Consider the following 15,254-nt stretch of genomic DNA (forward strand, 5'->3'; position numbering starts at 1 on the left):
GGGGGGGGGGGGGGGGGGGAGTGAGATCCCCAGGCCCAGGTCCCGTTGTTCCTTAGGCAGAAGACTCATAAGGAATCTGCCTAGGAGCAGGGTTTCCTCGCGGAGACCGTGTCCAACTTACTTGGGAACCATTGATAAGCTGCCTGTATTTGTACCTGGTGCCAGGCGCTGTGCTCAGTGCTTCCCGTGACCTCTGAACCCACACTACCCCACTCGGTTGTACTGTTAGGAGTCCACGTTTTACAGTTAAGGAAATAGTGGCTGATACTGTCTCTTCTGGTCACACAGCCGGGAGATGGCAGAACGGAGAACCACCGCCTGAACCCAAATCCAGGCCCTTGACCCTTCTCTGTCCCTGACCCTCGGCCCTTCCTCTTTCCTACACCAGAGTGCAGTACAATCCTCCTTTACTTCCAGCAAAAGAAAAGGGACACTGGACGCAGCAGCAGAGCTGAGCAGGTACCACCTCTGACCCACACCCCCTCCCAGGACGAGGGGGAGGGGAGAGGGCAGGCAGGTGTTACTACACCCAAGGCCATCCTGGGCTAAGGGTGGGGACTGCTAATGCTGACCCCTTTGGAAAAGACCCGTTCCCACAGGCTTCAGTATCTTCTCTCCCCCATACTGCTTTTAGGCACTTCAGCCAAGTCCCTCCTAATTAGCACGAAAACTCTTAAGAGAACGCATGTTCAGCTTTAGGGGTTTTTTTTACTTTTTTTTTTTATTTAAATAAGGAGAATTCTTTCATATGGAAAGAGTTAGTACAATCACATATTTGAAAGGAGAAACAATAGGTACTGGACCGGAGGGAAAGGGCGAAGGGTGAGTGTGCCACCATGGCCTGGCGAACCCATGATTCCAATTCCCATCCCAGTAAAAGCTTCCCAAAAATAACATATAAACAAGCTGCACATGACACCTTTAGCCATCGTCTGCCCTTTCAAATATCTGGTCTACATGAAAAGACAAAGAGAGGAAAGGCCAAAATAAAAACAAAGGAAACAAAGCCCTCTCGAGAACAAAAAAATCCCAAACCCTTTTTACTATGCAAGGCATGAGGCCCAAAGCTTACAGTACAGTATCCCCTTTTAAACAATGGAAGAAAGTCATCCACACAGAGCCTTCCTAGAAATTTCCACTTGGAGGCTTTGTAACATGCTGAAGGCAGGGCCCTGGGGACGCTGCTACCATCCTGGAGGCCACCCAACACGGGTGGAGAAACAGTGAGCAGCAGGTTGGGTGCGCCTGGAAGATCACTACCCAAATACACGCTGGTGGTCAGGTGGAGAGCACGGCTGGGGGACAGTGTCTGACCCCAACACTGAGCCATTCCTGTCCTGGGTGATCTATTTGTCTTAGGTCCGTCTCACGTCTTGAAACAGGAAGGGCTGGCTTTCTGACGTCTCCATTTCCCACTCATCACAGAACACGACAAAGCACAAACACTTGAGTATCCTCGGTTGCCGAAGGCCATTTCCAACAGACCTTCCAACCCAGGCTTGCTCTGCAGGTGAAAAAGGACAAGTGCAGGTGAGGCAACGTGCAGCTGCTTGGTGGAGGGGAGCCAATGGGCAGGGAGGAGCTGTACCAGTGCCCCACGGTGGGCCAGTTCAGAACACGCACATGCACGCCCTCCGCCTCCTTGGTTCTGAGCATCAGTCAAACCTCACCAACCATCCAGGAGGCAGATCAAGAAGACAGAAGGGCGAGGGCACAGCTGGAGAGAACGGATGCCAGTATTTAACAAGGTATTCCTAGAAGTTGCCGGAACAATTTTTCTGAATGTGTTACAGTCATGCTTTGTTTTTCCTCTTAAGGAACCTAAAGCCAGAAGTGTATGAATTCCAAGTTTGAAAACAACAGTGTGGATAAAAAGGGGAAGTAACAGTAAAGAAAACCAGACCAAACACAGCTGGCAGAGAAATCTCCAGTGGGTGGACGATGCCTCTCAGACAATCGACCCCACATGCTGGGATTTCACTCCACTGAGTGGTTGACACTGGACTGACACTATATCACGGCCCCTGGGTGGCGAGTGGTGGGCTGCACCATCGATGGCCAGGGCAAAGCTGCCAGCATCAGGAGGGAGGGCGGCTTTAGCAGGCAAAGGTGCATGAGAGGGATCTGACACCACCCCCATCTCAGCAGCAGAGAAGGTAAGCTTGGGTTTTCATCTGTTCCTGCCAAAGGCCCCAAGCCATCCGGGCAGAGGCCTCTGCATGGATTTGCATTCTGAAGGGGGGGGAAGGGGAGGTTGAAACCAAAATAAGACCGAAAGTCCTACTACCTCGAGCTTGGCTCTAAAACCACATGAAAGGAAGATTGCACCTTAAACATTGCTGCAGTGAAGACTGCATTTAATCAGACTGAGGAAGGGAGGGGTGTTGGGCAGACCCAGGCCTACCCTCTGTCCCCAGAGTTCCAGTGGGAAGAGCCTGCAGCTGGGCACACGAGGTGTAAGCACTGAACTTCACATGCAATTTCCTGGCCTTTTCTGCAGAGTAAGTCAGACATTATATATAAATAGAGCAGTGAAACATTTACTTTCTTTACCTAAACCTACAACATCAATACATATAAATAAATTCTAGTGTTTTCTGTTTTTATTGGGGGGGGGGGTAGAAAATACAGGGCAGAGAAAGGATCTGGAGAACAGGGGACCCCTTTGTTTTTATTTTTTCTCAAACACAAGTACTGTCGCTCTGGCAGGGTCACCTGGAGGGTACATCTTGAGTTTGTAACAGCATCCAGGACTCTTCTGTTGACTTTCACAATGAGAAAATCTTTTCTTTTAGACAAGCAGTGCATCGGGTGGGCGGGGTCTGGAGCAATCAGCACTTGATCAAGGGGGAAGAAGGGGCAAATGAGTGCCGACAGGACTTGAGTAAAGACTCCGGGGATGAAGGAAAAAAAGAGAAGCCAGTAAAAAGTAAGGTCTGAGGGTTGAGGCAAGAAGGGGGTGCTGAAAGCTACAGAGTGAGCAGTAAAGCACCTTCCAAGGAAACTGGCCCTCTCCAGATGACACTGGGTACGAGCCAAGAACTGCTGGGCGGCTGTCCCCCCATCCTTCAAGCAGTCAACAGCAACACCAAGTTACTTCAGCAGTCCTCAGGCACCTTCTCTGTGTCCTACACCAGACAGAGCTGAGAAACAGCTTGACTGGGGAAACACAGCTGTGGGGACACTGAGGGCAGATGTCCAAGCCCACCTTCCACACCTGCTCAGAGTCAGGTTCCCTGGAACCAGAGGCAGTGCCTCCTCTCGGTAGACAGCTGCCGAGTTCCTCAAAGGGCATGTGCAAAACTTGAACGTTCCCCTTCCCTTTCCTTGGAATGGCAGAATTGGGATGACTCTAGTTCTTATTTTAAAAAAACAAAACCCAGCGTAAACAGCTCACAGAACATTTTGCCAGAGGCAGCTCTGCAGACTTAGGAGGCTGCCTAGCCTGTTTTGGAACCACAGTCAGCCCTGCAACACAGCCTCCCTTTGACCCTGCCTGGCCCACTGCTCAGCACAGGCCCCGTCCCAACAACCTGGGCCTGCTGCTAGGCAAGAAGAGGAGGAACAGGAAGCCCCCAGCAGCCACAAAGACGGCAGGCCCTGCCTCAAACCCAAGTGCATGGTGTCTAGGGAGGAGGGACGGGGGGGGGGGGGGAGGCTGGAATCCAGACAAGAAAGAGGTGGGCCCAGGAGGAATAAGGGAGAACGGCACAGGGTGAAGGGCTTCCAGGAGAGGGAGTGTATGACCAGCAGCCCTGCGGGTGCTAGAGCCCCATGAGCAGAGACGCTGGCGGGCCCTGTGGTACTGTCTGCTCACACGTCCAGGCCAACCTGAAACACACCAGTGACTGTAGCTCTAATTCACCATGGGGCCAGCAGTCAGCATGTCCACTGGCTTTAGAAGAGTCCAGGACAGAAATTCGTACGCTAAACTCCACCTCACTGGGGTGCCCATGAGCCTCTGGGCCAGGCTGGAGCCCACGACTTCCAGAGCACGCAACTGGATACCAGGGTGCGCAGGCCAGTGTCTTATGTAACCTCAAAAGCTAACCAGCCGAGAGAGAGCAGGAGGGAGTGTTGCAGTGACACATCAACTTAAACAAGGAAAGGGAAAGGAAAGCACTGGAACATGAGAGCCTGGGAGAGGCTAGCAAAGAGCACATATAGTTCAGCTGCACAGACACAGCTCGTGTTTTGTTTTCCCTCCTCCTTTGTAAAAACCTTAGCTGCTTTTTAAAACAAATAGCTTCAAACTGAAAGGACCCTGCTGCCACACCACCCTGCTGGGGACGGGGGGTAGGAAGCACTGAGAAAAAGCACCCGCCTGGCTGAGGAGCAGCCCCGATGCGGGGGGTGGGGGAGGGGGGCTGCTCTGCGCTGATCGAGGCTCAAGTCCTCACACAGGCCGGGCGAGAAGGAGGCGGGATGGGGTCGTTTGCTGTTTGTTCCGTATTAAAGCAAGCAGGTCAACGCCACACATCCACGGTGCAAGCTGGTTGGACGTCGGAGCTTTCAGGAGTGGAGAAGAGAAGGGACTTCTCTCCGCCTGGGCCAGGCGGTTGGACGGAGGAGCTGCTGAGATTCCGGAGCATCTGTGCTGAGGCGAGGCCGAGGGCAGCACTGTCCCCGCGGTGAGGCGGTGCGGCGGAGCACCTTCAGGCCTTGCTCTCCTCCACGTTCACCGCCCGAGGCTTGATGGCTCCTGTTCGCTTCATCTGGGGGGCGGCTGAGGGGGCCTCCTGCAGTTTCACGGCTCCCAGGCTGGGCTTTTCATCCACTCGTGGTTTTGCCTTTGGACAGATGAAGGGAGATGAAGGGGTTACCCTCACTCAGCAACAGCCACCTGGATACACAGTTCCCACCACCCTTCCCGCTCCTGAGTCACAGAGAAAAGCCACCCTAAGGAGCCCACCCCTTGGTGGAGGACAGACTCAGAAGCAGCCCTCCTGAAATGACACAGGGGGCGCTGCTCTCCCTGCCCACTGGCACTGTGGGCAGTGATTGGGAGAGGCAGGAAGACGCCGGGTCCTCCGGGGAGCATTCTGCGATACCCGGGGGCCTCTGCAGGGGCAGCACATCCAAGGCTGACTGGAAAACCTTTTCAAATCAGTGCACCCCATGCCCACAGGTGACAGCCCCTGCATAGACCTGCCTGTCTCCTGAGGGGCGGGGCCTCCGGGCAGACTTGGTTCTCTCAGACCTCTGACCCTCCAGACTCGCTGTCTGTGGGAACCTTGCCCCAGGACTGAGTCTGACCTCGAGATTCGCAGTCAGGGTCCCTTATCTGCAGGTCTGCACTGGGCAGTGTGTCACAAAGTGACCACCTCAATCTGCCCCACACTGTGGTGTGGACTCTGGAAGAAGGCTTTAGAAGCTCAATCCAAGAACTCAAGGAGCTGCCTCCAAGGAATCACGTCGGGAGTGAAATGAGTGGCCAACCCTCCACCTCCACCAGCAAGGAGCCCTGCTTTCCTAAAATCCCAGCTGACACGCCTGAGCTCTGGAGCCCTGACACATTTTGGGGCAGCAGTGAAGAGAACAGTGCCAACGGCAAAGACACTGAGGAATCAATCCCGTAATTACAGAATGGGACACACCACTCCATCACAGCCCCTCCCAGCCAGGACAAAGACGAGACAGCACTTACTAGAGCTAGCACGGCACGCACACACGCCCCGGGTCTAAGCCAACCCCCAGACCTAACCCCGTCCCAGCGCCTTCACGGCCCAATCGCTACGGAGGGATAGTCCACCTCCGGCGTCACCTCCTCCGAGGATTCCGCATCCTCCCTTCTCTGCAGGACAAGGAAGGATCCAGACGCCCATCAGGAGCCATGCCTTCGCCAGAGGGACTCAGCTCCCGGCTCCCGGCCATGCTCTAAGCGCCAGGGCACGTCTCTCTTTATAAGAGGAGCACGCAAATGGGGTGGACAGTCCCTTCTCTTTTGGCGCTTGGAGACGGGCCTAAGCGTCCGGGGCTGGAGGGTCTGGAAAGCCATCTTCTACCTGGTGAGCGTAGTGTCCCTGCACAGAGCCCATGTTAACTGCTGGTCCAGAGGGCTTCCCACTGGGGCTAGCAGAGCTAGGCCTGAAAAAACCAAAGGCAGGGGGTGAGAACACACGTGTCACCACAAAACGCAGTCAAGCCCGGCGCGGCCCTGGCTAGGCTCGCAGACCTCCAGGCAGAGGAAAACAAAGACCTCAGACAGCTAGAGCACAGACGGGGGAGTGCGGTGGGCACCGGCAGCCCTGGCACCTCCAACACAGCTCACGGAGATGCACCCAAAGGGCAGAGGCCGAGTCCCCACTCCGGGCAGACACTGACTGGACAGATGGACAGACACTGTCTCAGGGCTTGAAGGGTCTGGACCAGCATGATTCTATGACCAGACAAAAGGTCTCTAAACCTGGTAAGAATTATGCCAAGTACTTTCCTAGTCTTCCCCTTTTTTGGGTGGGTGGGGGGGAGTGGGATGGGTGGGGTGGAGAGATACCAAATGGAATCACACTGTAGAATACCTTTCTAACTGTGTTCCATTGCCCAGACAACTAGTTCTTGGGGGAGGTTAATTAGGTGTTATGTGAAAAAGAAAGATTTTATGTCAGAAAGCATGAAGGGCTGTGTGCAGAGTTCATCAGGACTCTGGACAGTTCATCAGGGCCTGTACCAAGGAGCTCAGCCCCCAGTAAGCTGTCTCACACACAGCACCCCTCAAGGACCTGATTGGGGAGCCCTGCAGCAGGGCATGCTCAGAAGCCGTTTCCAGAAAAAGTGGGAAACACTTCTCTCTAAAAGTATACCAATGTTCCCAACCCCAATGAAAACACCAACAAAACAAAGGCTACTGAGTTAAAGATGTTTTTCCAAACAGTCTCCACTGAGGAAAGCAACCGCCATTTCTACACAGGTGGCTCTTGTTAGGTGAGGGTACCTGGGCTGGGTTTGCCCGAGGAGCTCAAGGCCAGATGCTGCTGACTCTGCCTGTGGCTGCAGGGAGACAACAGCACTTGTTTATACTCCCAGCTCCCTTCCTTCCTCCAAATTCCACACATGGCTCTGTGCTGCTGCCCACATTTTTCTACAGTTCTCCTGTTTAGACCTAAGTAAAAAATAGGACCGGCACACAAAGCAAACTAACAAAAAAGATGAGTGAAGCCAAAGGAGTAAAAATAAGAAGAGATGGTGAAATAGGGAAAATTCACGAAATCCCTCTCTGGAAATGCAGTTGGAAGGATGGAACAAAGTGGCAGGAGGCTGAGGCCTCGGCGCTCCAGGAGCAGCGGGCAGAGTGCCCACGGCCAGAACGACTCACACAGGTGGGGACCTGACTGGCAGGGCGCTGCTCCGTCAGTCAGGACCCGGGGGGTGCTGGAGCCTCCACTGACATCTCACAGGGCACTGCAAGCCACACGTCTGTCTGACTCATTTACAAATGAGGGATTCCCAGGCATTCCACACATAACAAGAGTCGACTGCACCAACCCTGGGCCCAGAGCCGGGATATGCTGCCTGCCAACCCTACACGCTTCCTTGAGTGAGAAAGCCAGCAGACCCAGAGCTTCTCGGACTTCTCATCCAGAGCCTGGATAACTCATCCAGGGCCATCTCTGAATCCAGCTAAGGGACCTGGGACTGTTACTGGAGGCAGAGAGATACAGAGGAAGCAAGGAGAAAGTGCAACCCACGGCCCAGCAGTAACAAGTCCAGGGGAAGGAATCTCTCCTCCCCGCCTAGGGCTGTGCCTTCGTGGCCACTGGCTCCTCGTAAAAGCTGGTGAGAAAGCTGTGTGTAGCCAGGTCAGCCCGACTGCTACAACATTAGCGGTTCCCTGTTCCTCTTCCTACCTTCCCAGCGAGCCCAGCGAGCTCTCCCGACCCAGAGCATCCGAGCGTGAGGATCAAAGAGAGAAACCTGGTTCCTGGTTTTCCCGTTACTGAAACTTGTGGGCGACATGTGGGTGAAGGGGACCCAGCCTTGGTGCCCTGCGTCGCCCTCCCTGGGCCCTCAGCTTCTTCTGAATCCCCAGCCCCGGCTACAGCGAGCACTCGGCAGTCTCCACCCCCAGGCGTGTTCTTACCTGTAGGTCTGTGGTGACTGCACAGAGCCTCCGGAAGGAACATTCTGTTTACTGTCGGCAAAGTGGAAGCCCTTCATCTCCATCTGAGAGGACTAAAGAGACCAGGAAGTAAAAGCTGCTGTCTGGTGGCCCAGGAGACAGCCTGGCCCGCGCTGAACTGCCTGGCAGAGCTGATAGGGGCCCCTGAGGACCCAGTAGAACTCCAGGAGAGAAAGGAATCTTCTGAAGGAACTCAGGCTTGAGGGCTTGTTCTTAGAAGTGTGGTACTGATATTTCCTTTTCAAGTTGAGCAGGGAGAGTGGCCTGAGTACCACCACAGGGCAGGCTGTGACCACAGTATCTATACCCCAGGGAAGGCTTCCTCAGCAGAACCCTGGGAGCTGGTGAGGAACACAGGTCCCCGGACCTCAGCCCCAGACATACTCTATCTGGGACCTTTGGGACTTGCCCCTGAACTGGCTCCACAGGTGCTCCCTTGCCTAATAAGGGAGCTCAGGCACAGACTGCACACACCTTCCTCTCTACTTGGGCATCTCACACACCCGAGTCCACCTACGTTGCTGGTTACACACAAATCGGGGTTCCTGCACAGAATGCCGAGAGGACTCTGAACAAGTGAGGAAAACTGGGGTGCTGAGGTCAGGAGGTTGCACCCCCGGCCTCTGGCATTTCCTGCCCCAACAGTAGTGCCTGACTAACCTGAGGGGTTTGTAAGGACCCTCCCAGGATCCCATCAGATGGAGTCATGCTTACCTCTCTGCTGGTGTTAAGGACCGAAGGCTGGGACCCAGGTGGAAGAATTCTGCGGGGGGCCCCAACAGAGAGGCTCTGCCCCTGCGGCAGCTGGATGGATGGTGGCAGGATCAGGGGCTGCTGCCCAGAGCCATATCGAGGCAGAGGCAGCTGGGAGCCAGGCAGTGGCATCGTCAGCTGCTGACAACAGGGAGAGTCAGGAGGAGGAGTGGAGGAGGCTGGGTGTTTATACATGTGCCTAAGAGCAACCCCACTTTAGACTTCGGATTCCTATTTTAAGGTTAAAGTGAGGCCTCTGCACAGTAGTGAAGACTCTGGCTTTCTGTTAGAGCCAAGGAGAGGGCACCCTAGACTTTATACTCGACAGCAGGGGCAGGCCTATCCTGGAACAGGGTGGGTGGTGGGGAAGCAAGTGCAGGACGAGGCTGCCTGCGGCTGGCTGGCACCACACAGCTCCTCTCCAAGTCGGCAAAGGGCGTGTGCCCCAGCCCGCCTTGCTTCCACCCAGCAAAGGCTAACTGAATGCACAGTCTGTGCTGGGGAAGTACCGAAATGTGTCAAGCCCAGAAACGCAACAGCAGCGCAGTGACATGCCGGACACAGCCGCAGGCTGCCAGAGCACAGTGCAGCAGCAAACCCATGTGCAGGTGTGGGTGGGGGAAGAGTCGGGGAAGGGCAGGGAAGCTCTGAGGAAGTGATGTCCATGTGGGTCCCGGACGACAAAAGCGGTAGAGAAAAGGCACCTGTGTGCCTTCTGTGCATCACAGAGGCCAAAGGTCATAGAGAACAAAACAACTGGGTCCTTGGACCCAAACTGGAGCCTCCTGGATGCTTTCAAAGAATGGGTGACTGCAAGGCCTAAGCAACCACTTCTAACGTCCAGAACAAGGTGGTAAAGGAAGGGGCAGGAGTGGGCCACTTTTTGTCTCTCAGTCATATTCCTCTTCATCTCCCTGCTATTGAGTCCACAGTGGAGGGTCAGAAGGATCTACTGGGACTACATCACCGAGACATGTGGCAGCCAGAGGCCCCAGGCTCCGCCTGTGCACAACAGGATGGGATGGACAAGAGGACGGCACTAGCTCAGCGTGTGCATGACCAGACCTGTGTTTTAATGGGGCCCCTGGCTGCTGTGCTGAGAATGGAGTGTTGGGACCAAGAGCAGGAGCAGAAGAGATGGGGCAGGAGCTCGTACAGGAGCCTGGACAGGGAGGGGGTGGCAGGGACGAGAAACGGCCGGACTCTCACTACTTTTCAAATGCAGAGCCAAGAGGAACTGCTGAAGGAGCAGAAGGGGTGACTCGAACTGGACAACCTCAAGGACTAGGAATAAGATCACGCTTTGGACACACTGCACAAGTTAAGTTTCAGATATCATGAGATACTAAAGCAGAGATGCAGCAGCCCACTGGATTTGAGTTCAGGTCCCAAAGACAGATTGGACTCAAGATATAATTTGGGAGAACCAGGAAGCATCAGTGAGTATGCAAAGGACACTCACCCACCTCCAAGCCCACAGCCCGAGGGTGGGAGTGGGGCTCCAGGAGGAGCAGTGCTCTTAGAGGAAGCCAGGTTTCAGGGATAGAGGTGACGGGACTACTCAGAAGGGGCTGAGCATGTGGCCCTGGTTCTAGTGGCCCAGGAACCAGTCACAGTGGCTACAACAGCAGGTAGGTCAGCACACATCGAGATGCAGACAGAGGAACAAGCAGTCATGAGGAAGCAAGGCCTGAGTCTGGGGTGGGAGTGAATGAATTCCTGACCTGTGGGAGCTGGGAGTCCAACATCTGGGAGGCACCCAGACTAGCAGCCTGGCCGAGCTGGCTCTCGTAGACCAGGGCTTGGCTTCCGCTCATGGGCTGGTAGGGTGAGCCAGACTGGGGCTTCACCATCTCTAAGGGCTGCATGCCGGGGAACGCAGAGTACGGAGGCTTCAAGGCTGTGCCTCCAGAGAGGATCATGGTGCTGGGCGGTGACAGGCTAGGGTGCATGTACACCTGAGATCTGCAAAAGCCAGACAGATGGTCGGGGTCGGTGGGTGAGTACAGCAGAGGATCTGAAACTTGAGCCCGCATCAGAACCTCAGAGGGCTTGAGAAAACACACTGCTGGCCACACCCCTAGTTTCTGACTCAGAAGGTCTGAGTAGGAATTTGCATTTATAACATCTTCCTAGACGGTGCCAATGCTGCTGGTGCAGGGACCATAGTTTGAGCATCGCTGGGTTAAATGGACAAGCGTACAAGACGCAGGAAAACCTATGTGATGCCAAAAGTACTGGACATAAGACACAGCAAGAGCAGCTGGAGGCGGTGGGAGAAGGGCGTTGAGCATGGTAGAGGCGCACGGAGGGAGCAGGTCCACAGCCTCTTCTGCAGCTCAGTTAATAATGACCTGTAACTGACCACAATTACCCCCACCCCACCCCTAAAGCGGACAAGCAGGGAGGAAAGCAAAACAAAGGGAACGAGTGCACAGGATGCAAAGGTCTGAGCTCTGCTAGTGAGCTGCCAGCTCTTCAGTGCTCTCATCTCACCTGAAGGGCTGCAAGGAGCTGAAGATCTCCTGTGACTGGGAGACGGGCAGCCCGCCTCTCAGTCCCAGTTGGGCTGGAGCCTGTAGAGACGTGTGAAGGGAAATGGGGATCTGCTGGGCAGCGGCAGCCTGTGGGGGGAAGCCAGGAGGGTTACTATGGTACCCTTCAAGCTGTTTTTTCCTCTTCTCCTCTCCGCATGGCAGCTAGAACACCACCCAAAATGCAAATTCAAGAGCAACCTTCCTGTGCTTTTGCTCTACACATATCATATATTTTCGTACCTACGTTCATCCATGGAGGTGGATCTCAGAAATATGATGATGGACAATCACATAAGAACACACGAAGTGTGACCCAGTTATGTAAAGACCAACATCTTGCAAAACTAAACAATGTAATATTTAAGAACACACTTTAAAGAGAGGTCAGGATAGGCCAAGTCCTCTGTTCTTGGACCCCAATCTGCACTTGGAGCAGGGTTTCCACCCAGGCGCTCCATGGTGCAGGTCTGTGCGGGCACACAGGTCTGGGGGTGCTGGGCCATTCAGAAGGCCCTGCAATTACTTCAAGAGACTTCCAGAAATCATCCCCTTGCAGCACAGAAAATATGCCAATCCTGCATAAAAACAAATACCTGCTTGCTTCTAAAACTACCTCTTTCTAATGCATCCGTGCCTGGGAGTCTAGGCCTTGCTTCTCTTCATCAGAAGGATACCTGATCACCAAAGAGAATTCCGTTTCAGCTAATTCCCCAGCTAGAACACAGAAGGAGAACTCTGAGAAAGGAAAACTAAGCAGAGTCTGGAGCACTGAGCTCCATTCCTCTTCCCTGTCTCTCATTTACTCGTTCCACAAACATTGGCTGGCTGCCATGACAGGCCAGGTGCTGGGCACTACATGTGAGGGATACAGAGAAAGAGACAGATGACAAATAAAGAAAGTAATGACACCGCCCCTGCCCCCTACAAGGCCACTGGGCTTGCTGCCATCACCTGTTGGTAACTCTGCTGCTGAGGTATCGTCTGAGGAACCAGCCGGGGCTGACTTGCAAACACATGGCCATCCAGGTAGAGAGGCGGCAGGTGGTTGCCTGGAGACAGAATCCAAGCAGGCAGAACAGCATCAGGTCTCACTGTTCCTAAGGTCCCTTTTAGGGTACATGCTGAAGGTGCACGCTCTCCCAGGGAGCGTGTACAGGGCCTGCTCTGTTCCCCTGCTGTAGGCCCTGGGCTCCTGCAGCACCATGCATGCTGATGACACCCCTGGCTCCCCCACAGGGCACCTGGAGAGGTCGCAGCACCAGGCCCAGGAGGAGGGCAGCTCCAGCCCACCCTTGCTACCTAGCTACTCGCCCACTGCCCATACTCAGTAGGGCATCCCTGTGAATGAGGCTGCATTGGTCTCTCAGTCACGTTCCTCTTCATCTCCCTGCTATTGAGTCCACAGTGGAGGGTCAGAAGGATCTATTGGAATTGCATCACTGAGACCGCGGCAGCTGGGTCCTCGAAATCCCCCCTCCCCGCCTCAGGCACCAACACAATGACTAAGACACTGACAGGAAGAATAATCATGGCCGCCACTGAGGGTTCAGCTGATACAAAGCACTTTCCAGGTATGGCCTCCTCTGGGCGTGGCTACCGCATGGAGCACCATCCTCACCCTGGCTTATTTTACAGAGCAGAGGACAAGTCTCAGAGCTGAGCTTCTCACTGGTGGAGGTGACACAGCCCCCACATGACCTGGGTTCAACTCATAGCCAGTCTCTGCTCACTCCTCCCTCCAGGAGGTGGGAGCGACTTGCCAGTCACTGGATTCTGCTTCACGAGCAGGGAAGGTGGCGAGCGGGAAAGCAGGAAGTGTGAGCTATCTGCAGCACGTGGGAAGCTATGGTCACCCAGCCTAGAGATAAACTCCTAGTTGTACAGACTCCACAAGTCAAGGTGGGGTTGGGGCTCAGGGCTGGCAGCCCCGCTTCTGTCAGGGGGTAAGAAGGCTCGGGCTGAGGTACCTGGAAGAGAAGGTGCTACGGAGGCCACAGGCATGGGTGGCATGGAAACTCCGCCAAAGGAGCTGTAGTTGACCCCGCTGGAGGCTCCCAGAGAAGATGGGGGCTGGATGCCCGAGCCAGCACCTCCTGGAGAGCTCTGCTCCGGCAAACTGGGCGAGTTTTCCCAAGCCTTACGCGCAGACTCCATCTTTGGAAGCAAGGGAAGGGGGAGGGATGCAAATACTAGGGTGAGGCAGCAGCACCATCAATCTAGGGCTCAAGGGTGGGCAGGGTGGGTGGGGTTGCTCCTGACTCTTCACAAGCTAAGGCACCGTGTGGGCCTTGCCTAGCTCAGGGCAGGTGTTACCTTCAGAGTGAGGTCAGCAGTGGGGAAGGACATCTGGGAGAGGCCGATGGCCCTCTGGATGTGATGATCACGCCTCAGGATGGGAATACTCTGTGTCAACCCAGCCTGGAGGGGAACAGGAGACCACGGGACAAACAGGCACAGAAGTAAGACAATGTGTCAAAATGCACCTTCAGATTTGGTCGTGTGCACTTGAGACCACCAAAGTGACGCTGCCTGCAGCCAAGACCAGTTTATTTCCTCCAAAGAGCTGCCTCCATGGCTTCCCGTGACAGAGGCCCAGGAGAGCCACCCGCACATCCTCTAGAGCCCTCCAGCAGGGACAGTCGTGTGCCAGCAACATAACAGTAACTGGCTGCCAGCACATAGGCTTGGATACCTCCAGGAGACTGAAAAAGAGGTCCCCATTGACAAATATTCAGGAATGGCTACTAGACCCTCCTCCTGCAGATGCGCAGTGCCCACGGGCATGTTACAAGGTCCTGAGACCTCAGAGAACAAAAGCTTGGCGAGCCCTGCGAGAATTCTCAATATGTGACATGGAACTTCGAAGGACACAGAATCAAAGAATGCCAAACACACCCGACCCGAGGAAATGTATGACCCACTTTAAGGTCGTAACACTGGGGTGTGCACATTTAAGCAACTAGTTGAAATACATAACTAGCTAGAACCTGCACCATGACTCAAACCTGGGGCTGCCTGACCCCAAGGCCAGGCTCTCTTCTCCCAGGGCCTACCAGGGCAGGGACAGAGCTGGGATGGAAGCACACTTACGTTACTGGCCAAGGCGTCTTGGAGCTTGACAACCGGATTCCCTGGGGGACCAGAGGCAGAACCTGGTGGCAGGCTGAAGTCGGAGTCCTGGAAAAAGGGGACAGAGTCCAGGGAAATCATCCCGGTTCACCTTGCAGCAGAGACAGACACAAAGACTCAAGAAATCCACTAAGCAGCATCCACCATGTGAGCAACATGGCCAAATGTTTCCCAATGGCACACGAGGAAAGGATGCCACCTCTCATCCTCTCTCCCTGCCCATGCCCACTGGCTGACCTGACAGAGACAGTGAAGACCACCACCCACTCAGCCTGAGAACCTGCCTGGTGTGAGGACACTCCCCTGGAGTGCTGCTCAGCTCCCATCTCCCTGCTCTCTCTAGAAGACAACTTGTTGAAGCACCCTCCTTCCTCTCCAAGTACAAAAAAAGAAAGGAAGGAGATAAATCCAAGCCTCACTTTTGGACTAACTCCAAATTCGATGGGCGGCACTGGGAGCACGGAGTCCACGTGAATCTCCACTCCGTTAACAGGTGGGACGACAGCCCCTGGCAGCCGCTCGGCGCCCTCCGAGCCCTTTCTGTTCTTCAGAGAACGCTCATTGCCAATGGGTCCCGGTCTGTGCTCCTTGCTCTGTCCTGAGCCTTGTTCTGAATCCTTGATGGGAAAGCAGAGAAACTAAAACACACAGACAAGACGACCCCAAGCTATAGCTCCTAAGCATCCAGGAATCGGGCAGAAGACAAAAGACAATGAGCC

General features: G+C 54.6%; 1 protein-coding gene and 2 non-coding genes across 7 annotated transcripts in view; all 3 read right to left on the bottom strand.

Moving 5' to 3' along the window:
* Positions 1 to 688: 688 nt before the first annotated feature.
* PRRC2B (proline rich coiled-coil 2B) overlaps positions 689 to 15,254 on the bottom strand; it is a 79,250-nt gene continuing 64,684 nt past the window's right edge. For 3 of the 5 annotated variants that reach the window (XM_087822995.1, XM_087822994.1, XM_087822993.1), the window contains exons 22-32: positions 14,955 to 15,152; positions 14,497 to 14,583; positions 13,720 to 13,824; positions 13,374 to 13,560; positions 12,358 to 12,455; positions 11,366 to 11,493; positions 10,594 to 10,834; positions 8,831 to 9,007; positions 8,078 to 8,169; positions 6,006 to 6,087; positions 689 to 4,790 (exon numbers count right to left, since the gene is read on the bottom strand). In XM_087822995.1, coding sequence (XP_087679121.1) covers positions 4,656 to 4,790; positions 6,006 to 6,087; positions 8,078 to 8,169; positions 8,831 to 9,007; positions 10,594 to 10,834; positions 11,366 to 11,493; positions 12,358 to 12,455; positions 13,374 to 13,560; positions 13,720 to 13,824; positions 14,497 to 14,583; positions 14,955 to 15,152 — 1,530 coding nt within the window. In that variant the 3' untranslated portion in view covers positions 689 to 4,655. The remainder of the gene's footprint in view (positions 4,791 to 6,005; positions 6,088 to 8,077; positions 8,170 to 8,830; positions 9,008 to 10,593; positions 10,835 to 11,365; positions 11,494 to 12,357; positions 12,456 to 13,373; positions 13,561 to 13,719; positions 13,825 to 14,496; positions 14,584 to 14,954; positions 15,153 to 15,254) is intronic. The other 2 variants (XM_087822997.1, XM_087822996.1) reach the window with 1 other exon arrangement.
* LOC148091890 (small nucleolar RNA SNORD62) lies at positions 9,756 to 9,841 on the bottom strand. Its single transcript, XR_015715498.1, has one exon. It is a non-coding gene; the product is annotated as a small nucleolar RNA SNORD62 (small nucleolar RNA).
* Positions 12,766 to 12,851, bottom strand: LOC148091891 (small nucleolar RNA SNORD62). Its single transcript, XR_015715497.1, has one exon. It is a non-coding gene; the product is annotated as a small nucleolar RNA SNORD62 (small nucleolar RNA).

This window comes from Miniopterus natalensis, chromosome 12 (genome assembly GCF_054644295.1).
Source record: "Miniopterus natalensis isolate mMinNat1 chromosome 12, mMinNat1.hap1, whole genome shotgun sequence".
NCBI lineage: Eukaryota > Metazoa > Chordata > Mammalia > Chiroptera > Miniopteridae > Miniopterus > Miniopterus natalensis.